The sequence below is a fragment of the Bos grunniens genome, chromosome 8, assembly GCF_055505025.1.
Source record: "Bos grunniens cultivar Pamir isolate PY7600 chromosome 8, Bosgru_T2T1.0, whole genome shotgun sequence".
Classification (NCBI taxonomy): Eukaryota; Metazoa; Chordata; class Mammalia; order Artiodactyla; family Bovidae; genus Bos; species Bos grunniens.
Genome location: NC_141172.1, coordinates 75,404,176 through 75,427,283, shown reverse-complemented (window position 1 = coordinate 75,427,283; position 23,108 = coordinate 75,404,176). Strand labels below are relative to the sequence as shown.

General features: G+C 49.7%; 3 protein-coding genes and 1 long non-coding RNA gene across 8 annotated transcripts in view; 3 read left to right on the top strand and 1 right to left on the bottom strand.

The window, feature by feature from the left end:
- The window catches only part of SPMIP6 (sperm microtubule inner protein 6), a 19,526-nt gene extending 17,298 nt beyond the window's left edge, over positions 1–2,228 (top strand). The window contains exon 4 of the mRNA XM_086416695.1: positions 2,178–2,228. The gene's annotated coding sequence lies outside the window, so the exon portion shown is untranslated. The remainder of the gene's footprint in view (positions 1–2,177) is intronic.
- The window catches only part of MYORG (myogenesis regulating glycosidase), a 23,428-nt gene extending 1,487 nt beyond the window's left edge, over positions 1–21,941 (top strand). The window contains exons 1-2 of one of the 3 annotated variants that reach the window (XM_086416648.1): positions 2,095–4,303; positions 20,424–21,941. In XM_086416648.1, coding sequence (XP_086272774.1) covers positions 2,245–4,303; positions 20,424–20,536 — 2,172 coding nt within the window. In that variant the 5' untranslated portion in view covers positions 2,095–2,244 and the 3' untranslated portion in view covers positions 20,537–21,941. Of the gene's footprint in view, positions 1–2,094; positions 6,267–20,423 lie in introns of those variants that run through there. The other 2 variants (XM_086416649.1, XM_086416651.1) reach the window with 2 other exon arrangements.
- Positions 12,199–23,108, bottom strand: NUDT2 (nudix hydrolase 2). 3 transcript variants are annotated; one of them, XM_086416690.1, is made up of 3 exons: positions 22,978–23,108; positions 14,921–15,054; positions 12,199–12,811 (listed from the first exon to the last, which is right to left on the bottom strand). In XM_086416690.1, exons 2-3 carry the CDS (start codon positions 15,045–15,047, stop codon positions 12,495–12,497), a joined length of 444 nt encoding a protein of 147 aa, XP_086272816.1. In that variant the 5' UTR covers positions 15,048–15,054; positions 22,978–23,108; the 3' UTR covers positions 12,199–12,494. The 3 variants fall into 3 exon arrangements, with proteins under 3 accessions (XP_086272816.1, XP_086272817.1, XP_086272819.1); XM_086416691.1 differs by having other exon boundaries at positions 14,921–15,050; XM_086416693.1 differs by lacking the exons at positions 14,921–15,054; positions 22,978–23,108 and adding an exon at positions 13,039–13,303.
- Positions 12,734–15,979, top strand: LOC147367460 (uncharacterized). The gene is made up of 2 exons (XR_015170109.1): positions 12,734–12,870; positions 14,248–15,979. It is a non-coding gene; the product is annotated as an uncharacterized LOC147367460 (long non-coding RNA).

Here is a 23,108-nt window from a genome sequence, read left to right as displayed (position 1 = left end):
GGTGGGCTACAGTCCATGGGGTCACAAAGAGTCAGACATGACTGAGCGACTAACACTAGCTTAAGGGCATCAGCTAAAGGCTACTGCCTACACTTTCCAGGACTTTTCTAACCTATGCCTACAGGAAGGGAATCCATAGTCATGTGGGGGAATTTTGAAGGCTAAATCGTGTAGGATGAGAGGAAGGGAGTAAGAGGCTGTTCTAGACCAGCTGGAACTAACCAATTTCGAGAGTTAGGGAAAGGAGCTCAGAGAATAAGGCCCCGAGATAGAACCTTACTGGTAGGGGGTGGGGGAGGATATTGTTGGGAGCTGTATATGGACATCTGGGATCAAACTTCTGATTTGCACCTGGCATTCTTGATAATGTCTTTGGGGGAGGAGGGGAGGTGAGAACCCTGAGCAGTTCTGGAAAGTCTTTGGAAGTCTCTGGGGACTTGGAAACAGACACTGGCATCTGGGAGGAGTCTAATTACTGTTTGTCAGTCTCCTCTTTCCTCCCCACCGCCCCCCTAACCTCCAGCTGGAGCAGGTGGGCAGCTGGCGGGCTGGCAGTGTATATATCTGTGTATGCACCTGGTTGGTGCTATTTCTTTGTTGGACTCTGCCCTGAGGGCTGGGACAAGGGTCAGTAGCCTTGAACAGCAGGTTGGGACACACCTCCACCCAAGTTTGTGTCTCTCTGCAGTCATATCTGAGTTTTTAGCATACAGTATGCATAAGTGTATGTGTGCAGTAGTGGGTGTTTGACTGCCAGAGAGCTGGGGGTGGGGAAAAGAAATTGACCCAAGATGGGTGGGTGAAATTTCCTAAAGCAGGTGGCCTGAAGGATTTAGGTTAAGGAAGGAATGAGATTGGTAGTCATAGGATAGACCTGGGTGGAAATGGAATCAGAAGGACAGGTGAGACCGTGTATGCCTTGAGCCTCAATTTGCAAAGCTTACTCTTCTGAACATCATGGGGGTCTTGAGCAGCTCCCTGAACTAGGGAGAGATGTAATCTGATAAGTGCTTTAGAAAGATCAGGTTAGTATCTGGGAGCAGAAGGCCTTGGGGGAAAAAGAAGTTGAAATCAGGGAGGCCTATTGAGGAAGTGTTGCAATGGTACAGGAGAGAAATAACAGTGCTCTCACTAGGATAGGAGCAAACAGGACAGTGGGACAGTGCTGGAGACAAAGCCAGGAGGTAACCGGCCCACAGATGTGGGTGCTGGGAGCAAAGCAGGAAGGTGGGCAGACACAGGGACTCGGTGGTCCTGATGGCTGAGAGCAGAGGGGAGTTTGAGAGCAAAGAGAGGGAGATGTGAGAAGCCACCAAGCCCTCATACTAGGCTCCTGACCCTTTCCTAATGTCCAAAACCCACCCTGCCCCCCGCCCCCAAACCAGGCCCTAGGACTGAGTCTGGCTTCAAGTATCTTGTCTAATCTCCAGATTTAACATGGCTTCTGACTCAAGATTAAATTCCATGTCTGAGCTGTTCCCCTTCCTTTGTCCTCTCCCCCTCCTGCATAGGGAAACCAGCCTACCACTGTGTTAAAGGTCTCAAGGACCTCACAGGCTTATCTCCCTTCTCACATCATGGCCACCACTCTGGGAAACTAGGCCTTCTCCAGATCCTTCCCCTTCTCATCATCCTGAGCAGCCCCCATGTGTGATCCAGGGAGGCCTGAGTAATTCTGTGATCCTGGACAGCTCCCTGACTCTGTCTGGGTTTGTTCCTCCACCAGGAAAATGGAGATGCATATCATCTGCCCCTCCCCTTTCAGAAAGTGAAAGTGTTAGTCACTCAGTCATGTCCCACTCTTTGAGACCCCATGGACTGTAGCCAGCCAGGCTCTTCTGTCCATGGAATTTTCCAGGCAAGAATACTGGAGTGGGTTGCCATTCCCTTCTCCAGGGGACTTTCCCAACCTAGGGATCAAGCCCCAGTCTCCTGCGTTGCAGGCAGATTCTTTACCTTCTGAGCTACCTCCCCTTTCAGAGTCCTGACTAATTTTGGCAAGCAGGGTGCCCATGAGAAGGGGTAGGTAAGGTGCAGACAGAACATCCTGGTAAGAGTAAATCCTGACGTCCCAGTATACAACTGCCCAAAATACACACTTGTCTTACAGAACCAAATGTAAATACTATGGAATGAGAAGGCTCAGTTCCACCTCTCTCTTCCCCTTCCTGAATCAGGCCGGCCAGGTTCAGATTGGCTTTGTCGGGTGGCCCCCCTGCCCGCTCCTTCCTTAACTGGGGGCTGATGCCCCAGAATTCTCAGGAGAATTCCCAGGCCTACCCCCGCCGCCGCTCTGGGAGCCACACAGGTCGTAAGACTCCTGAGACCCTCGCAGCCGCAACCATGTACACCTTCTTGCCTGACAACTTTTCCCCTACCAAGCCCAAGCCGTCCAAAGAGCTGAAGCCGCTGCTGGGCTCCGCAGTGCTGGGGCTGCTGCTGGTGTTGGCCGCGGTGGTGGCCTGGTGCTACTACAGCGCCTCTCTACGAAAGGCGGAACGCCTGCGCGCGGAGCTGCTGGACCTCAACCGTGGTGGCTTCTCGATTCGCAACCAGAAGGGCGAGCAGGTGTTCCGCCTGGCCTTCCGCTCGGGCGTCCTGGACCTGGATTCCTGCAGCCGCGACGGCGCCCTGCTTGGCTGCTCTCGCACAGCGGATGGGCGCCCGCTGCACTTCTTCATCCAGACCGTGCGACCCAAGGACACAGTCATGTGCTACCGCGTGCGCTGGGAGGAGGCGGCTCCAGGGCGCGCGGTGGAGCACGCCATGTTCCTGGGCGATGCTGGGGCGCACTGGTACGGCGGCGCCGAGATGAAGACCCAGCACTGGCCCATCCGCCTGGACGGCCAGCAGGAGCCGCAGCCCTTCGTCACCAGCGACGTCTACTCCTCCGATGCCGCCTTTGGCGGCATCCTCGAGCGCTACTGGCTGTCGTCGCGCGCGGCGGCCATCAAGGTCAACGACTCGGTGCCCTTCCACCTGGGCTGGAACAGCACGGAGCGCTCTCTGCGACTGCAGGCGCGCTACCACGACACGCCCTACAAGCCGCCAGCCGGCCGAGCCGCTGCACCCGAGCTCAGTTACCGCGTGTGCGTCGGCTCGGACGTCACCTCCATCCACAAGTACATGGTGCGGCGCTATTTCAACAAGCCGTCGAGGGTCCCAGCACCCGAGGCCTTCCGGGACCCCATCTGGTCCACATGGGTGCTGTACGGGCGCGCGGTGGACCAGGACAAGGTGCAGCGTTTCGCCCAACAGATCCGCCAGCACCGCTTCAACAGCAGCCACCTGGAAATCGACGACATGTACACTCCTGCCTACGGCGACTTCGACTTCGACGAGGCCAAGTTTCCTAACGCTAGCGACATGTTCCGCCGCCTGCGCGACGCCGGCTTTCGCGTCACGCTTTGGGTACACCCGTTTGTCAACTACAATTCTTCCCGCTTTGGCGAGGGCGTGGAGCGGGAGCTGTTTGTGCGCGAACCCACCGGCCGGCTGCCGGCTCTCGTGCGCTGGTGGAATGGCATCGGCGCAGTGCTCGACTTCACGCGCCCCGAGGCCCGCGACTGGTTCCAAGGACACCTAAGGCGACTGCGCTCACGCTACTCCGTGGCCTCCTTCAAGTTTGACGCTGGCGAAGTCAGCTATTTGCCCCGGGACTTCAGCACCTACAGGCCGCTGTCTGATCCCAACATCTGGAGCCGGCGCTACACGGAGATGGCGCTGCCCTTCTTCTCGCTGGCCGAGGTCCGCGTGGGCTACCAGTCCCAGAACATATCGTGCTTTTTCCGCCTGGTGGACCGTGACTCGGTGTGGGGCTACGATCTGGGGCTGCGCTCGCTCATCCCCGCGGTGCTCACCGTCAGCATGCTGGGCTACCCCTTCATCCTGCCCGATATGGTGGGTGGCAACGCTGTATCCGAGCGCTCAACCAGCGGCGGCGACGTGCCCGAGCGCGAGCTGTACGTGCGCTGGCTGGAAGTGGCCGCCTTCATGCCAGCTATGCAGTTCTCCGTTCCGCCCTGGCGGTACGACGCTGAAGTGGTGGCCATTGCGCACAAGTTCACGGCGCTGAGGGCCTCGCTCGTGGCGCCACTGTTGTTGGAACTGGCGGGTGAGGTCACTGACACGGGCGACCCCATCGTGCGCCCCCTCTGGTGGATCGCGCCCGGCGATGAGACGGCGCACCGCATCGACTCACAGTTTCTTATCGGAGACACGCTGCTCGTGGCACCCGTACTGGAGCCGGGCAAGCAGGAGCGGGACGTCTACCTGCCTGCAGGCAGGTGGCGCAGCTATAAAGGTGAGCTTTTTGACAAGACACCAGTGCTGCTCACGGATTACCCCGTTGACCTGGACGAGATCGCTTACTTCATCTGGGTATCCTGACCCAGCCCAGGGCCCAGAAACCTGGCAGCCCTAACCCTAGTCTTCATGTAGGCCTTTAACCCTCAAAATCACAACCGCACCGTCTATCCCACAGGAAGTCCCCAACTTTATACCACCCACTAAGTGGGTAATTGACCTAAATGTGCTGGAACCGGCTCCTGTAGGGCGGGGGAGAAGACACTGAAGCACCACCCGCCCCCCAACTCCAGTGCACAATGGTTACAGCCCTCCTCTCCACAGGCACTCCAGTCTACAGAAACTCCTTCCCTTGGGTGGGGGCAAGAGAGCTCAGAGGAAAAAAAATCAGTTTTCTTCCTGTAAAACACAGTTGGGTTTTAAACGCACAGAGAAGGGGACTTCCTGAGGTGGTCCGGTGGTTAGGACTCCATCCTTCCACTGCAGGGGGCTGGAGTTCAGTCCCTAATAGGGGAACTAAGATCCTGCATACCACAGTGGCATGGCCAAAACAAAAAGAGAAAAGCACAGAAAGAAGCCTCACCTTCCATCTTTGTCCTTCTGAAGTGGTGACTTGATCCTCTTGTGGTGACTTGGTCCTCTTGAAGGTCCCAAAATAGCCTCCTGCCACACTTAGAAAGGGCACATTCTTGGTGTTGGAAAGTGCCAGGCCCTGAGTTCTCAGCACTCGCCTGACCTGTAGCTGACCTGGTCCCACCCAGCTGGTGACAAGGGATGGAGGTACTTGGCCAACTGACAAGGAGGCAAGTGGTCCCCTCCCAAAGGCCGGGAGGACAGAGCCATCGTCATTGTCCCTCATTTGTGAAGAGACTCCTGACCCCATCCTTAGGCATCTGTGTACACACGTGGTTCAGCCCTGGGCCAGGGCCACTCCCTGATGGGCAAAGACTCGCAAGGCCATGCAGGCCAGACTTGGTGCCTTAACTCAAGAACCTGTGTGTGTGTGTTCTGTGTGTATGTGTGTGTGTGTGAGAGAGAGAGAGAGGCACCATGGGTCCCTGGATCTATGGAATTAACACAATACCTCTGAGGCTGCATAAGCCTGGAGGGAGGGGGCAGGGAGCAAACTTGAGGTTTTGACTTTCAACCTGGTCCCTTCCTAGGTGATGTCCCTGGGACTCTAGTAGAAAATAAACAGCCCTGTCTAGATTTCTCAGCTGCCTCACTCCCTATACACATGGCAGAGGTGTGGCTTAAAAGGGAGGCACGTTAGGGAATTCCCTGGTGGTCCAGTGGTTAGGACTGCATGCTTCCACCACAGTGAGTGCAGGTTTGATCCCCAGGCCAGGAATCCCACAAGCTGGGTGGGAAAATAGGGGGGCGGAAAGACCCCCCCCCCCAAAAAAAAAACAAAAAACCAGGGAAGTGGGGAAAGGATGTTTTTATTTTGGTGGTGGTGTGCTTCAGCACACAAACTACCGCACACAGCGACACCCACAAATATACACACAGGGTAAGATTTTTCATTCTAGTTATTTTTCTTTGCTAAGAAGAGCAGCCAGAGAGTTTTTTCTGCTTTTGCAGCTGAGTCTGGGCAAGGAGTGGCTTGCCAGCAGTGGGGAGGTGGGAAATAGGGCAGGGTTCAGCTTCCCTTAACAACTCTGACAGCAGAATCAGCCCCTCACCCCCTAGAGAATGCATCTCTTTGCCCACTCCACTACCCCCTCAATTTTCTTTGTGAAGAATGCTAGTGAAACTTTAGGAGCATTCACCCCTGATTCCACCACTCATCTAGAAACTGCGTGGCCTTGAGTAAGCTGCTTAACCTCTCTGAGCCTCAGTTTTTCATCTATAAAATGGTGATAATAATGCCTACCTCCCAGGTTGTTGTGGGAATTATAAGCACAGATGTATGTAAAGTGCCTGGCACAAGTAGGTGCTCAATAAAAGCTATTATAATAGTTTTTTTTTCTTGCTTAAAAACAACATGGACTTTTTTCCAGGCTCAAGGTCCCAGCCCAGCTGGCTCGCTCTAAGCCTGCATGTGATACCCTCTTTCCAAACCCCTACACACAGCACTCAGCTGAGCTCTGAGTTTGTGACCTGGGGGACACTGTGGTCCAGGAGAAAGGCGAGAAAAGAGACATCTGAAGTGGAATGTCAGGAGCCAGGAGTCCCCAGGAGATGGGGAGTACATGGAATTAGCTTCCCTCTCTTTTTGGTCAAGAGCATTTACCAGTCAGTATTCAGTGATGAGCCTTCCTAGGTCCTGGTGCCCAGCGATGGGATATGTGTGGAGTGACTGTAGAAGGAAGACAACTAAGCTGGGTCCTGGGAAGTTCCCTGAATGGCTGGAGAGCATGACTCACATTTAAATGGCCCTCCACTTCAGACTATGCAGTCTGAAGCAGTTGACCTAACCTCTCAAGCATCAGTCTTTTTATCTTTAAAATAGAATTTCTAGGACTCATTGAAATGTGTCTGTAAAGTACTTATGCAAAAATTGGCAAGAAGTAAGTGTTTAGTAAATGGTAACTCCTATTAACTCTTAATTGTAGACAAGGACTGAAGAAAACTGCCTAAAACTTGTGCTGTATCCTACTGGGTAGCCTTTAGTCACATATCACTTCTTAAATTTAATTTTTAAATAAATGTAATTAAAAATCCAGTTCTTCAGGCACGCTAGCCACATTTCAAGTATTCAAAAGCCATGTGTGACTAGTGGCTCACATGTTGGACTGTTCAGATTACAGAACATGTTAGAATAAACTTCTACAGCCCAGGACCAAGCAAGTGTGTGCTGAGGTGGCATGGGAAGGTGGGGGTGGGTAAAGTAATCTGGAGGGCCTAAGTCATCTGGCCTGGAGGAGGAGTATCCTTTAGAAGAGCACTGAGGGAGTTCCCTGACTGTCCAGCAGTTAGGACTCCACGCTTCCACTGCAGGGGCCAGGGTTCAATCCCTGGTCATCAGAGAGCTAAGATCCCACAAGCCATGTGGTGTGGCCAGTTGAAAAAAAAAAAAAAAATGAAGTCAAATGTTAAGAATTTTAAGAGGGCATTGAGGGCAGGCAGCTCAGCTGGAGGAGGGGACGCACCAGGCCCACTGAGCACTCACTGTGTGCTAAGGCAGGGCCAGAGGGCAGAGTGCCCTTGGCTGGCCACATCCCAGCCAAATGGGCCTTGACTTGTGGTCTGGTTTCTAGTCTGGCCTATGCCATTGACTTCATTAATCACAAAAGCACAGATGAACGAACTAAAACACTGCGAGAGGGAAGAGGGTATCGACTTGAGTCACACAGATTAGTCCCCAAGGCTGGACTGGAACCTGATGTTCTGTATTGAGTTACCTAGAATCTGCCACCCAGGCTTCACCCATCTTTCAACAGCTTGGCCCAGCTCCTGTCTGTACACATCCAAGGTTGTGAAATCACGGAAATGTATGTCTTTGAAGCAGCCACCCAATGGGTCCTATTCTAGACCAAGAAGTGTTTCCCTTTCCTCCACTGACAACAAAAAAGAGAGGTTCAAAAGTTTGGGGTGGTGGCTGGAATGGTAGGAACCATGAGAAAGAGCTGGTCTTGGGATGGGGGGAGGGGAGGGACCAGGACTAAAAGCTCCCTCTACCCATTTGCTAGGATGCCAGAAACTCTGTCCCCTTGGAACCTTGTCCCGCCCACCATCCCTGCCAGCACCTCTTGTACATTCCATGTTTATCTCTCTGCACATCTGGGTGGGAGGGAGGGCTAGCCCCCCTCCATGGAGCTTCCAGCAGCCTTGTCATGGCCAGTTCCCCACTGGTCTGTACCACTGAGGGTGGGGGTGGGGAGGCTGGCATGCAGGAATGGAGAGCTCCCTTCTCCAGGAGTAATGGCAGGGAGCTTGAGTGGACACCGCAAAATATCCGGGACTGGGGACTAACACCCCCATTCTGTGACCGTGTGCAGCCTTAGAGTCTGCCCCAGTTTCCTTTCTAGCACTGTATAAGTCGGCTGAACTCTGGCCAAGTCCTCTCTCAAGACCGAGATTTGAATTTTCTGGGAGGATCTTTGCTCTGTTCTCCCAGATTTGGGCAAAGGATCCCTCACCCTGGTTGATTACAGAGCAAGTAAGTCTTCTTTTGTTGGTTCCCCTCACCAGGATTTCTGGTCCCTTTTCTCAAATCCAAGGCAGTATTGACTTCTCCATCTCCTGGCCACTACCCCATGTCAGATCTTATCAGTTCTAGCCTGGACCACTGCAGTGGATTCCTAATTCTGTCCACTCAAATCCTTCAATTCAATCAGTATAGCAGGCAGCCAAGGAAATCTTTCTGAAATTCAATCAGGTCATTTAGGAAAAAATTCAAGCTCTGATGTTCAAGACCTCTAAGATCTAAATTCTTCTCACACTTCTGTTTTGCTCACACACACATGCTTATGAGCATATTTTGAAAATCATTTGAAGAGATACTCCCTTCTGTTCTGGGAACAGCTGCACAGCCCATCCCTATGAGAGGAGGCCTGCCCAGACCAGCCTTGAAGAAGACTGCAGCGGCAACTGGGTGATTTCCTTTCCTGCCATTGTCCGACTCAGTGGGACTTCTGCTGACGCCCTCCCCTCTTTGGTACACACCCCAGCTCCCAAGGAACAACGTGGTTTTTATCTTCAGACTAGCTATTTTATTACATCATGCCCAAGGATCTTTCCAGCAGCTTGAGGGGAGGAGAGAATTTCTTTTTTTCAAAGTACTTTACCATTTTAATGGACTATAGGGGAAAAGAGAAACTGAAATTTTTGTTAAATTGAGGCATCAGTAACATTATATTAACATAAGGTATTCAGTGTAATGATTCGTTATTTGTATACATTGCTAAATGAGCACCACAGTAAGTCCAGTTAACAGCTGTCATCAGTTACAAAAAATTTTTTTTCTTGTAATGAGACCATTCAAGATCCACTCTCCTACCTACATTCAAATATACAATACAGTATTAACTATAGTCACGACCATGCTGTTCATTACAGCCCAATGGCTGTATTTATTTATTTTATAACTGAAAAATTGTACCTTCTCGCCCCCTCACCCATTAGGAGAGGGAGAATTCTTGGCCTTATGAGGTTAAGCCCTGAGTCTGAGGGTGGGGTTGGGGGAGTGGGGAAAGCTAAAGAGGAAGAGGCTCAGTCCCTGGGCGGGGAAGGGGGGGTCCCAGTCTGAAGAACAGGAAGAAATTGTGCCTCAGTACTCAATATCCAGTGCTGTCTTTCCCCTCCATAGCCCTTTTCCCCTCCTCAGGGGGTCCTGTTGAGAGCTTCCTATTACATAATCTGAGGTGGAGGCAGGGTAGGAGGGGAAGGAAGTGAAGGGGGAGGGTTAGAAGGAAGGTGGAGAGCAAGTTTCGCTGGACTCTGTAGCACAGCCTCTAGGGGGCAGCAGTGGGGTTGGCACCGCCCTCCTCTAGAGCTTAAGGGACCCACTGGATCACTCGGGGAGCAGTCAGCCTCTGCTTCTCACGTCCCACACCAGCACCAGTATTTCAATTTAAATTCTACAATTAAAATCACCCCTATAGCTTCATGCCTTTAGGTCTTCAATTCAGCAAACAACTGCTTACTGTGGGGGTGTAAGATACTGCTTCTGAGAGTCAAGAGGGCATTTTGGTTTTCCAGAGCCTCTATCAAAGGCCCCCAAGAGGGGGCAACTTAGGACCATCCTCGTGGGGATTAATTTACTAGACGCTTCTTCACCCCGGGATGGGCTTCCCTGGTGGCTCAGAGGGTAAAGAATCTGCCTTCGATGCAGGAGACCTGGGTTCAATCCCTGGGTCAGGAACCCCTGGAGAAGGGAATAGTAAATGACTCCAGTATTCTTGCTTGGAGAATTCCATGGACAGAGAGGCCTAGTGGGCTATAACCCATGGGGTTGCAAAGAGTCAGACACAAATGAGGACTAACATTTCACCCTGGGGTGGCGCAGGTGGTAGTGGGGAAAACAAGTGCAACTCCAAGAAAAGCCTCTTTGGGTGTAGGTGGGGACAGAACCGTGTTTACAGAACGAGTGGTTGTCAGGGAAAGCTCCCAGGAGGAGATGCTCTGGAACCTGGTTGGAGGGCCTGAGATTGAAGGGGAAATTGCAGTCTTAGCCCCATGACCCTTGAACAAGCCCAGGCAGCCAAAAGCAAAGTGGTGATGACAACAAAGCCCACTCACCTGTTAGATCCCAATCTCAGCTCTGCTCTCACTCTCCCTCATCCACTGCCCATTAACATGCCCCAGTCACACCTGTCAATTCGTCCCACAAAGTGAGCAGCTGAATGCAATTTATTCACCCCCCTTCTCCAAAGTACCTGTGTTTTCATGGAAAACTCTGTAAGGCCTAGAAGAATGACTCCAAAGCTACACAAGATATTCTAAAATAAGAGTCCCCTAGGGCACCTAATTCTCGAAGGACCTCACATATAGACAATTGCCAGGGCCATCTACCTCCTTAAGCCTCAATATTCCCAGCTTAAAAAAAAAAATGAGCAGCAGAATCAGGTCATTTTCCAGGTCCCTTCGAACTCTGGTGTACAAGTGCTGAGCATTTTGAGATTCCACAGACTCCCTCAGACTCCCATGCTGAGAGCACAGGGCTGGCCAGCCCTCATTAGGAGGCAGCCAGTCTGTGGTTTGGCACCACTGCCCAGCAGGCATTTATTAAATCAGTAGGATGTGGTCCCTGCTGGCCTGGAAAGAGAACACTAAGCTCAAAAAACTTCCTGCAGCAGGCCTCCTTCAGGGAGTGCCGCTCAGAGGGGTGAGGAACAAAACCGTTCAGGCCCCTGGCAGGGCTCCAAGATCCTGTTCACTAGTACTTCTGCCCTGTCTGCACGGAGAAACGGTGACTGAAAACATCTGGAAGCCTGTCAGAGACCCAGGCGACTTCTCTATTTCGTCTGGGGGTGCCTGTTCTTGACCCTGGTAATCCAGGTTGACCTTTGCCAATGCCCCTTCCCAGCCAATCTTCCGCACTTCATTGGGCAACAACTCCCTAATGAAATCCACATGAACCCAGCTGCTAACAGCTCCTGGAAGGGCTGTAGGATCTAACACCTTCCCTGCGTTCTGTGATCCCTAGTAGCAAGGGGAAAGAGGGCCAGGGCCTACCTCTTGCGCCTCTGGATCTTCCAGCAGAGTTGTGGAGAAAGGGAGTAGGTAGGAAGAGAGGAACGCCAACAAGCAAGGCCTGCTAAAGGTGAAGGCCACAGCAGGCGAGGATGGCACAGGGGAATGACAGGGCTGCAGGTGGCCCAGCAGAGGCCCCAGGCTCAGGCCTGCTCCTCGCCAGTGACCTCAGTCACACTGACACCACACTGACTGTGGGAGTCAGGACTGGGCTGGGAGGCTGGAGTGTGTGTGTCATTGACCTGGTGGCCCAGGGCTGCCTGACCCTCCTGTCCCTGTTGTGTCTGGGTCTCTATTTTAGGAAATACTGAGCACCTGCAACACGTGTCCCTGGTGCCAGGAAAAGATACATTAGTGAGTAGAATCGTACTCCGTTATCTGCGGAGGACTGGGGGACCCGCTGTGGATACCAAACTCCGCAGATGATCGAGTCCCACTGTGGGTCCTCGGCATCTGTGGATATGGCGGGCAGACCCAATTCCTACGCTCCAGTCCCACTCACTTATTTGTCCGTTCTGATAAAAGCCACAACAAATCGGGCACGTTGGTGGGGTGGGGTGAGAGTGCTTGGAGGTCCAGGGACAGAAGAGCTGCCCTGGTCATGTTGGGTCTCCCTGATTCCTCAGCTTTTCTGGGGTACAGTGGTTGGTCCCAGGGTTCCCTCCAGCTAAGGTTGGAGCCCTGATCCACTCTAGTTTTTCTCCACCGCACCCCTATGCCCCGGGCAAGAGTCCATGAAATAAATACAGCAGGTTAGAGGGAGAGAGAAGCTGCTTGAAGTTTATTCATAAATTTTATTCATAAAGTATAAGGAGGTACTCACTGGACCTGGGCTTTTTTTTTTTTTTTAAACTCCTCCTTTCCCTTCCTTTCCACCTAGCTGAGATTCTTGCTTGCTCTCCTCTGAGAGTCCTCAGCTGATTTTACTAGCCTCTCTGCTCTCTGCTATAATGAGCCAAAGACCAAGGAAGTGAAGTGAAGTGAAGGCAGTTCATCTCAGAAGGCCCTGAAAGGATCCTACTGAGGCAAAAGGCCCGACTCTGGTCAGTTCAGGTCGCTGTGGAGCAGAGAAACTGGTGTCCTTCTTGGAGTGCAGCCTTCATCTCCTCAAACTGAGCCAACTGGCAGGCATCCTCCAGCTCCAGCCAGCGGTAGGCTTGGTGCTCGCGGGAGAGGCGGACCTCCACATCGCAGTCCTTTACCTCCGCCAGCCAGTAGATGACGATTTTAGGCTTCTCTCTGGCTACGTAACTGAGCTCCCTTCTGAAGCCCTCAATGATGGTCAGCTGGCCTGCTTCTATGCCTGCTTCCTCCTGGGTCTCCCGAAGGGCTGTTTCCAAGTCACTTTCTCCTGGTTCCACGTGGCCTGGTGAGGAAAAAAGAAGAGGAAGCAAATATAATCGTCAACAAAGCTAGATTTTCCAGGTCAGATGATTTAAAGCTGGGTCTGTGGTGACTTTTCTAGGTGTTGCTAGGCTTTAGCAATATCCTAAACTGGCAGAGAATAGGGTACAGGACACGTAGGGTCTGGCTCTGTGGTGTCTGGGCAAGCCCCTTCCCCACCCCATCTTTGCTACAGAGAGTGAAACAAACCATATATTTGGCAAGTCTGGTCTAGAATGCTGCTCCTCGATGTGGAAGTTGGCCTCCCCCAGACCTCTGCTCTATTTTTCTCTGGAGCTCTCTTCATCCCATGTTCTCAGGGAAACCCTTCCCTGGGAGACCTTAATGTGACCTTCCCAAGGAAGGGTGGTCCTTTCTTGCCAGGTGGGAGCTGGCTGAAGAGGGAGTTCTTCGCTTATAGCCCACAGTGAGGACTTAACACCGTCTGCAGTTGGTGCCCGAAGTCCCAGGGCCAATGGTCAGGCTCTAAACCCTATACCAAGGCACCCGCAGCTGTTTCCAAGTGGCTATCAAGGCTCTTCCAAATTGTTTTCATCTTTCTGAGTAAGGCCAGATTCTAGTTTCATAGGGAAAGTCCTGATGGGAACTTAGACTAAGGACAAGCCGAGAGCCAGTTCTAAGAAAATTTGTTGGCAAGGCCCAAACCCAAGCAGACAACTGCCAAGAAACTGTTGTAAGAGAACTTGAAGCTCTGCAGACTGGGAGCAGCCCTCGGCTTTGCCTCAAGGCCCTCCCTGCAAATTCTCAGCTTGCCCAAGGGGGCCAAGAAGGCCTGAGAGGGGTCTGGCAGCTTCGATCAACACATGGCTTTAACAAGTTGCTGGGGGCCTCCTGGTTTGGGAGCTCCTGGGAAGCAGGAATTCTTAGCTGTTCTCTTCTTAGCTCAAAGACAGGGCTACATCCTACTCTCCTCCATCCCGGGGGTCCCCAGAGCAGCGCCCCAGTCAGCTGCTGCTGCATAGCTCCCACAGAAAGCAACCAGGAGTCTGGACTTAAAATTCCATTTCTGTCCATGGCTGCTGGGGAATTTTCTCTGGAAGCACCTCATACAGCCGTGGACACAAAGCCAGGCAGGTACTGCATCGGGGAAGGCAGGTGGGAGGGATGCTGGTGGGCAGAGAGGTGACGCTGATTCGAGATGCCTGACCTTCCCTCAGAACTGTGTGCGAACCTCTGAGCACACCCCACCCAACAGCATCTATTCAGCATTCTGCCCATCAGTGCTAAGATGGTAACTTCTCCCTCGCCTAAGGCAGGGAAAATTCAGAGATTTCCTTTGAAATCTTTCATCGAGAGGCACCATGCAGTGTGACTCAGGTGATCAGGAGGCAAGTGTGAATATTCCTATTCATAGTATTGGTGACACCTCTTTTTTTTTTTCACTTTGTTTCTCCTCAGTGGAACTCAAATGTGCCAACTGTTTTTCCTGTTCCTACTTCCTTGTTCTCCAACCCTAAGATGTTAGTCGCTCAGTCGCATCCGACTCTGATGACCCCATGGACTACAGCCCGCCAGGCTTCTCTGTCTATGGAATTCTCCAGGCAAGAATACTAGAGTGGGTAGTCATTCCCTTCTCCAGGGGATTTTCCCAACCCAGGGTTTGAACCCAGGTCTCTCAAACTGCAGGCAGATTCTTTACCATCTGAGCTACCAGAGAAGCCCTCCTCCAACCCTGGAGGAGCCTTGTTCACCTCTCCCCCACCTTACTTTCCCTTAAAGTCTCTGCTCCCTTCTGTCTGGGGGCTGTTCACTCTTAACCTGTAGCCCAGTAATGACCTGGCCCCAGGGTCCCCAGCTGCAGCCCAGTGCCTCTTCTCCTTCCCCACCATTCACTGGAGAGGCTGACGCTCTGGTGACTGATACAAGAAAACCTGGTATTCAGTCAGAGTTCTATTTCGGTTCTCCTGCCCTGGCATGTAGACCTCGTATGCAGGAAGGGCCAAGAGTTTCTGCCCACACACCCACCTCCTGCTACACAATCACTGGGAAGCAAGTGCTGTAGGGTGCCTGGCAGCGTGGATTTCTGAACAGTGCTTGGCATTTCCCCACTGCCCACCCCCTGGCCTCCCACCTTTGGGAGGAGTCCAGTGATGAATGCCATCTGATGCTTGTAGCAGTAGAAACTCAATGGCAGTGTTGTCCACCTTGGGGATGAGGCGTCTTCGGAAGATGATCAAGCCACATGCTCTCAGGGCCATGGTCTATCTGAAGGCATAACAAAGATGTGCCAAGTTACACAAAACAGGAAGATCCATGCTGAGGAGGCCGGAGCGGGGCAGCACTCTGGTGCCGGGGAGTCACACAGACCAGCTAACAGTGACCTCATCACCTACATGCTGAGGACCAATGCGGGGAAGCCAGGAGTCAGAGACAGGCCTTTGTGTCTAACTGCAGCCCCCGGCCTCTAGCTGGTAGTGTGGGTCTGTCCCAACTCTTCCGGGTCTCCCTGCTGGAGCAGGGCCCATGTGTGTATGTAGAGATGGGAGATCCTCAGGTGCAAACTCAGCAAAACTGGAGAGATGCTGGGAATGGGAGAGATGCAGTACAATGTCATCATCAAATCCACAATCCCATTTCCCTCAGCCTCCAGCTTGAGACTCTGGAGCAAAGAGACCCCAAAGTATGGTTTCTTTGTATTTTTTAACTTCTATCATTTATTTATTTTGGGGTATAGTTGATTTACAATGTTGGTTAGTTTCTGCTGTACAGCAGAATGAATCATTATACCTATACCCACTCCATTTTAGATTCTTTCCCATATAGGCCATCACAGAGTATTGATTAGCATTCTCTGGGAAACAATGTGGTTTCTGATGGCTTAGAAGAGTCACTTAGGAATGGTGGCTTAGTGTTCTAAAAATTTGTTACTGATTTTTTTCAGTCTTTTATGTTTTGGAATGTGATACATTCACATGGTCCAAAATTCAAAATATAAAGGGGCAGCCATGGTAGAAAGTCTCCTTCCCATCCCATCAGAGGCAAACTAGCAGAGTGGTCAAGAGTATGAACCTGGAGTCTGGGTTCAAGTTCGGGCTCTGCCACTCATTCACCATGTGATGAGCTCCTAAAGCTCAGTTTCCTCAGCTTAGGACAGGATAATGATAGCTCTCCTATAAAGGGTTGCTGTGAGGATTACATGACTTAACTTTGTCAAATGGTTTAGAACAGTGCCTGCTGATTAATAAGCACTCAATAGACTTCAGTATGCACAGAAAAATGACTGGAAGAGGATACACATCATTAATACTGTTTTCTGGAGGATGAGATTATGGGGAAACTTTCATTTTCTGCTCCATATATATCTATATTATTTGGAAATTTACAGAGAACATTAACTTTATAATCAGCCATACAATAACAACAGACTTTTTTAGTCTTTTCCATTTAGTCTTCTTTCCACTGCAGGAAAAAATGTCAACAACAAAAGACAGGAGGGACTTCCCTGGTGGTCCAGCCTTTAAGACTCTGAGATTCCACTGCAGGGGGTGTGGAACTAAGATCCTGCATGCCATGCATGCAGCCAAACACACACACACACAGACACATCAAAAAACAAAAAACATGGAAGATCCTTTCAGTAAGGCTCTGCTAAAGAAAAACTTGTGGCATTTGTTCCTGCAGCAAATATTTATGGAGCACATACTATGCTTGGCCTTTGCCCTCGCATGAATATAAAATATAGTTTATAGTCTAGTAGGAGAGGAAGACTTTAAACAAATAGTTAAGCAAATTTTAGAACATTTGTCAGTAAGGTCTGTGTTCCAAAGGGAAAATGTATGATTGGAAACTTGACCTTGCCTGAGGGATCAAGGTATGCTTCCTACACTTGATCTTAGCCAAAAGGCCGAGAAGCAATAAGGAATGCTTCCTGAAAGAAACGTATTTGAGCAGAGAAGTAAAGGATGAGTAAAAGGTAAACCGGCAAGGGAAGGAGGAAAGTGTGTTCCAGGTGGAGGGAACGGCATGGACAAAGGTTCCCAGGTGAGATGGCAGAACTGAAAGAAAACCAGGGGCCTAAAGTGCAGTTGAGGTCTGAGAGACTGGCCCAGGCAGGGAGAGGCCCGAGCTGCAGGGCCTCATCTGCAGGATTCCAGTGCCAGAGAAGAAGCTGGTGCTCCTGGGTGCCACAACTGACGCTGAGAGGAGTGGCTGGAATAGGAGCTGATGATCTCCATGGGCCCCTTGGTGCTGCTCAGTCAAGATGAGCTTCCCTGGTGGTCCAGTGGTTAAGAATCTGCCTTCCAAGGCAGGGTTCAATCCCTGGTTGGGAAACTAAGATCCCATGTGCTATGGGGCAACCAAGTCCATGTGCCATGACCACTAGGCCTGAGCTCTGTGGAGTCTGTGCTCCTTAACAAGAGAACCCCCGCACCACAATGAAGACCCAATGCAGCCAAAATAAATAAGAATTAAAATGTGTTTTTTAAAAAATGAGGTAGAGACAAATGTGCTGCTTGTAAAGATTTTCAGACACACTAAGTAGAAAAAGAGTGGCTCATAACAGTATGTAAAGTGTGGATCCTTCTGAGTTTAAAATTCATATATAAACCAGTATCAGGGCTTTTATTAAATGTGGTGTTCTGCTCCCTGGTCTCCAAGGGAATAAATACATGCTGAGGACTTTATTCTGGAAGCCAGAAGGAACCCTGTCACCAAAGAACTAGTGAAGAAAGATTTCAAATTACTGGTTACAGGTTTAGGTAAGAATAGGTACCTGATCCCAGGCCTTCCCATCGTGATGCTCAGAAAGCATCAGCAAGTTACAGGTGTAGGGTACCTTGCCCCTGCTTCAAGTAGAGTCCCATGAGATGGGTGCTGGGACAAGCTTAGGGATCCAAGGCTAGAGGGCACAGTGCCCTGCCTAGGACAGGAAGCCCCTGGGCATGATTTCACACCACTGCTGTCACCAACACTGCGTGAGAAAACAAAGATGCCTCCATGGGGGCCAAGAGAGACAAGCCTGCGGTGGCCATATGGCACCACTGGGGAGAGGGCAGCAGGCCAGTACTGTCCTATGGGGAGGAGGCTTAGGTTAGTGACAAGGGTGCACCCTAGCAAAACTGTATCTCAATAGATACCTGTATTCAGTGGTGACCACAGCTAACAGCCAGACCAGAAGAGCTAGGATCAAGAGCCAGGATCAGACAGATGTTCACTTTCTACCTGTGCTCTGTACCCAGAGAGGACAGAAAGGTACCCTGTTCACCCTCCAATCACTTGGCTTGAGCCAGCTGAACTCTACAATTTCTCCTTCCTTCCCCATCCATGCAACTATCTCCTAATCATTTCAGCAACAACTCAGATGTCACCTCTTCTGTGAAGCCTTCTGGCTTCTAATCCCTCCATCTTCTGGGCCTTTAACACGGCCTGAATAATCTACTACTGTCATGTTTGATAAGAGAAACAGAATACTATAAGAATTCAGGGTAGGGAATAGACCTTGTCCAATCAAGAAGTTGACGGAGAAACCCATGTACCTCTGTCACCTCTGCATCTGGTGTTAGGCCTGAAGTCTCTGTAAGCTGGTGATGCCAGCAGTTGGAAAGGAAAGCTGACTGTGAAGTGGAAGACAGCAAGGAAAACTGGAACCTGTGAGAACAAATCGACTTCTGTCCACTGTCTCCAAGCTCATTGACTCAGGTGACTTGCAGAAGCTGGAGCCCTTTGCCACAGAGCTGAGCGTACACCCAACCCGGGACTCAGAACGGCTGAAGGAGGCGATGCAGCAGGAGTTGGGGAGCTTCGGGCCTGGGTGCTGTCCTGCACCCTAAAGTGAGCCAGCAGATCAGAGTGTCCAGAGGTATGTCCTGCCACCATGCCCAGGATCCTGCTCTGTTCTTCACAGTGGACTGGCTGCTACTTCACTTCAGCCTTCCAAATCTTGCACAAAATTCTCCTGAGGTCAGCCCTAACCTGGAACTATCCAGGAAGGGACTCCTGGGAAACTCATTTCCAGCTTAGCTACATGGACATGGTACAAAGCCATCACACGCACGTACACCTAGTGTGGTAAATCTCTGCACCTCTGGCAGGTAAGAGCCAGACTGTGAGCTGTCTCCTGGGACCCCGCACAGCAGCTCTCAACAGATGTTCACCAACTCCACAGAACTGTCTCCCCACCTCCCACTCAAACAAATGCTCAGGTTATATTCTGGGACTTTGGGAAATAGCCCAGTGTTTTCCTGAAGAGTGCCATTTACATAAAAGTCAATGGAGCTATTGTTGGAGGTTTTCTGTTTTTCTGGAGACCATGGAGCTGAAACTGTCCTGGGGTTTTAAAGTATCCAGATTTCTTTCTTCCTCTCTCTCTCTCTCACTCTCTTACAGATACACATACACACACTCACCCGGCACACAAACTCTGAGTGGATTCAAACCTCAGGGGGTTAAAGAACACACCATCTAATATGCAAATATGCCTGCAGCCAGATTGCGGAGGTGAGAACTCCAGGCTGACAGCAGGCAATTCACACTTCAGCAAAGTGGCAAAGTGCTTTAGGTGGTTTAAAAAACCCTGAACAAAACCCCCTCAAAGTCATCACAAGGTTCCAGAAGCTAAGGAAAAGCGCTCTTGGCTTTCTCTGTAGATACAATTCCCTCACCGCCTAGGAGGTTGAGGACTTAGGTGCCAAAAAATAATTCACAGGTAAATGTCTATACTGATGTGTTGTGGTCCAATATTTTCATCAAATTAATCAGAGTGCTATTGCAAGCACAGCTCAACCACAGGAGCCGTCACAAATATACCTTTAGAAAGAGCTCTCCAAATCCTCCTGCAACCTGTTCCTCATAGTCTAAAATCCCTCTAGCAGAAACAGTATTTCATCCCACCATGTTATCAATTAAGAATCTACCCCATGCAAGGTTTTTTATCTTTTATAATGCTCAAGACAACTCTTCACAATAAGCATTGTTACCTCCAGTTTAAGATAAGGAAATTCAGATTCAAAATGTTTAAAATACTTCCCCAAACGCATAACTGGTCTGTGAATGCTGAGATTTGAATCTAAGTAAAAGTGAAAAGTGAAAGTATTAGTCACTCAGTGGTATCTGACTCTTTGCAACCTCATGGACTGTAGCCCTCCACACTCCTCTGTCCACAGAATTCTCCAGGCAAGAATGCTGGAGTGGGTACCCATTCCCTTCTCCAGGGGATCTTCCCAACTCAGGGATCTAACTTGGGTCTCTTGCATTGCAGGCAGAATCTTGACCATCAGAGATACCAGGGAATCAAGTCTAACTCCAAAGTTTGTATTTTTTTCCATTATACAACTTTGCTTACCGCGAAAGAGCAGGGCTTAGGGCACAAGTGGCCCTGAGAGAGGATACGAAAATGATTTATTAAATCGCTTCCAGTCCCAAAATTCCCACACTTTGATCTACATTCATATGGAGGATTTTAAAGATGTCTAACTGGAATCCTATTCACAGAAGTTTTAGTTGGAGGCTGACATAGATGAAGATCCTGTTGCCCAAAGACAACCCTGGAGGGGTAAAGTGTAGTCTGATGCCCCTAAACTTTGTCTCTCTGATAAAGGTTTTTTATGCCTCTGCTTTTTTTTTTTTCTGGGAAGCTGGAGCCTATAACCACATGTTCAAAACCATACCCAGTAGCCTGAGGGTTCTCAAGCACCAAGTATTGGGGACAAGCTTGATGCCAGCCTTGGACAAGCACACAAGTAACTAACTTGGGGCACTAGTGTCCAGGAAATTTGCCCAGGCTACTCCACTATGAGGAAGAAGGTCAACTCTGCCTGCCTATAAGCAGCTAGCTATGTGACTGCTCAGCTTCTCTTCACATCCCACATCATAATGGTCTCTTCTCCAATTCTCCTAGTCCCTTCTTCCCTTTAGAAGAAGTAAACAGAAATAAGGCTCCCATCCTTGAATAAAGCAATAACATCAACAAAAAGATAAAACTAAAAAAGAAAGAAAAGAAAAACCCCCAACTACCAGAAACTGATGAGTTGAGACAAAGAAAATGTTCCCTCAACCTCACCTTTACCTGGACATCTGCCACTGTTTCAGAGACTAAGCTGCTGAGTCATCTTGCTATCTTTGCTGTTTGGCTGAGGGAGGAAATGGGAGATTTCACCTGTAATGACATGAATACTGGCTTCAAGGATGAAGTCAAAGTCAGACAAGGTTCGGACAAAAATCATTTCTGGTGAAGAACTGTTAAGTGGCCTATTAGTGCCATCTGCTGTACAATTCTGGAAAGCAAACATGGGGAATTCTAACACTACAGCCTGAAAGGATTCATTCTCTCATCTAATGTCTGTTGAGTGTGTCCCATTTGACAAGCAGTGTGGCAGGACTGAAGAGAAGACAGGAAGCTGAATACTAGTGAAAGTGGAAGATATTTAAACAGACAAGTCACCAGATGTGTTTTGTGCATCACAAAGGTATGTGTGAGATGTAAAGACAGCAAAGAATGATTATCTTTAGGTCAAGGGGTACTCCATAAGGTTTTTAAAGGATGACTAGGAGTTTGCTTGCTTGCTAAGTCGCTTCAGTCGTGTCTGACTCTTTGTGACCCTATGGACTGTAGCTCTCCAGGCTCCTCTGTCCATGGGATTCTGCAGGCAAGAATACTGGAGTGGATTGTTATTTCCTCCTCCAGGGGATCTTCCCAATCCTGGGATTGAACCCCCTTCTCTTATGTCTCCTGCATTGGCAGGAGAGTTCTTTACCATCAGCATCACCTGGAAGGCTTCCCTGGCAGCTCAGACAGTAAAGACTGCTTGTATTCCAAGTATTTTCATCCTTTCTCAATCAAAAACAGAACGCACAACACAGAAAAGTATGGCTGGCTTTGCAGTGAGACTTAGCTCCCTAATTCAACAGCATGTTATTTTGAGCAACACGTTTCTCTACGCCTCATTTTCCAAATAAGGAAATACCAACCTACTATTAACAGTTGTTGTAGATTAAAATAAATAATGTATATGTAGGGTCTGACATATCAAAAGTACTAAATATATGTCATACTTAACCCCTGTATAAAACATCATCAGAAAGCTTCTCTGTTATGTTTTAATGGCATGCTCTTAGCTTTCATTAACAGTTGAATAAAAAAATGACTTTTCATATTTTCTGCAAAACTGTCTGTGAACACACTGTTCATCACACCATGTACATCCCTGACAGCCCCACAAGATATTTTAATATAGCTACTAGGAAGAAATTTCACTCTTTTGAAGAATGGATTGTTTCCTTAATCATTATTTAACTGACAAGTTTTGAACTAAATTGGGCACTCAATTACAGTACATCTACTGATTCCATTGGCTAATATATTTTCTTATTTCTAGTATGAAGATAATAGCTACCACTTTCGGAAGAGTTACTACTTGTCAGGCATTTTGCCAAGTGCTTTACCTTCATTATTTCACTTAATTTTCACAACAACCCCATGAGGCATTACTCCCCGTTTTCAGAAGAGGAAAAAGAAAATTACAGCTCAGAGATGAGTCTGGGTAGAGACTCAAAAGCAGATCTGCCCGACCCCTAACATCAGTGCTCTCATCCTGGACTGTACACCAGCTACATTTGGCTATTTGATTGCATTCAACTTATTTAATGTCATTCATATATTTATTTATTTTCCCCCTTAAGAGATATAATAGATACATAAGGTCCAAACTAGGCCCCAAGAAAAAAAGTTTTTAGGTAGTAGGACTCTCCTGTGACTTTCTTTACTTCTGTTGTAACTGTCACGATAGTATCCATTCAATAAAGGAAGTAATTAGAAAATATAAAACCTCTCTTGGAAAGTAGGCAGGGTTTAAATAGTAATAACAAAGTTAAAACTGAGGCCCAAGGAAGGGAAGGTATGGCGCTCGGGTCTGTGGGCCCCACACCCGGTACTCTGGGTTTCCGACGACCTCCCCGATCACCACTCGTCTGGGGACAAACAAGGCTCGCGGGGTCCCCAGAGGGCCCCTGCCTTCTCTCTGCAGCGGCTGGAGTCTGGCCTGCCCGCGCCCCACAGCCAGCTGGAGAAGGGCAAGTCCACTCCTGACCCTACAGCGACCGGAGGTTAGTCAGCTGCAGACTCTCATTGCTCCGAGCCTCAGTTTCTCCGCGGAGAACTAAACCCACTAATCCCTCTGTAAGGCTACTCACCACAAGTAGAAGGAGGCAAAAGGCGGACCTTCGGCGAAAACTGGCAGTCCGTCGACCAATCCCAAGAGCTGGGTTGCGCTTTGGGAGACCAACAGCTCGGGGCGGAAGGATCCTGGACCCCCCTCAAAGGT

Bases quoted from the DNA above. Each gene is read 5' to 3' on its own strand.
- NUDT2 (XM_086416690.1), bottom strand. From the start codon at position 15,047: ATGGCCCTGAGAGCATGTGGCTTGATCATCTTCCGAAGACGCCTCATC. The intron at 12,812-14,920 runs GTGGGAGGCCAG...TTTCCTCACCAG, and splicing joins TCACTGGACTCCTCCCAAAG to GCCACGTGGAACCAGGAGAA.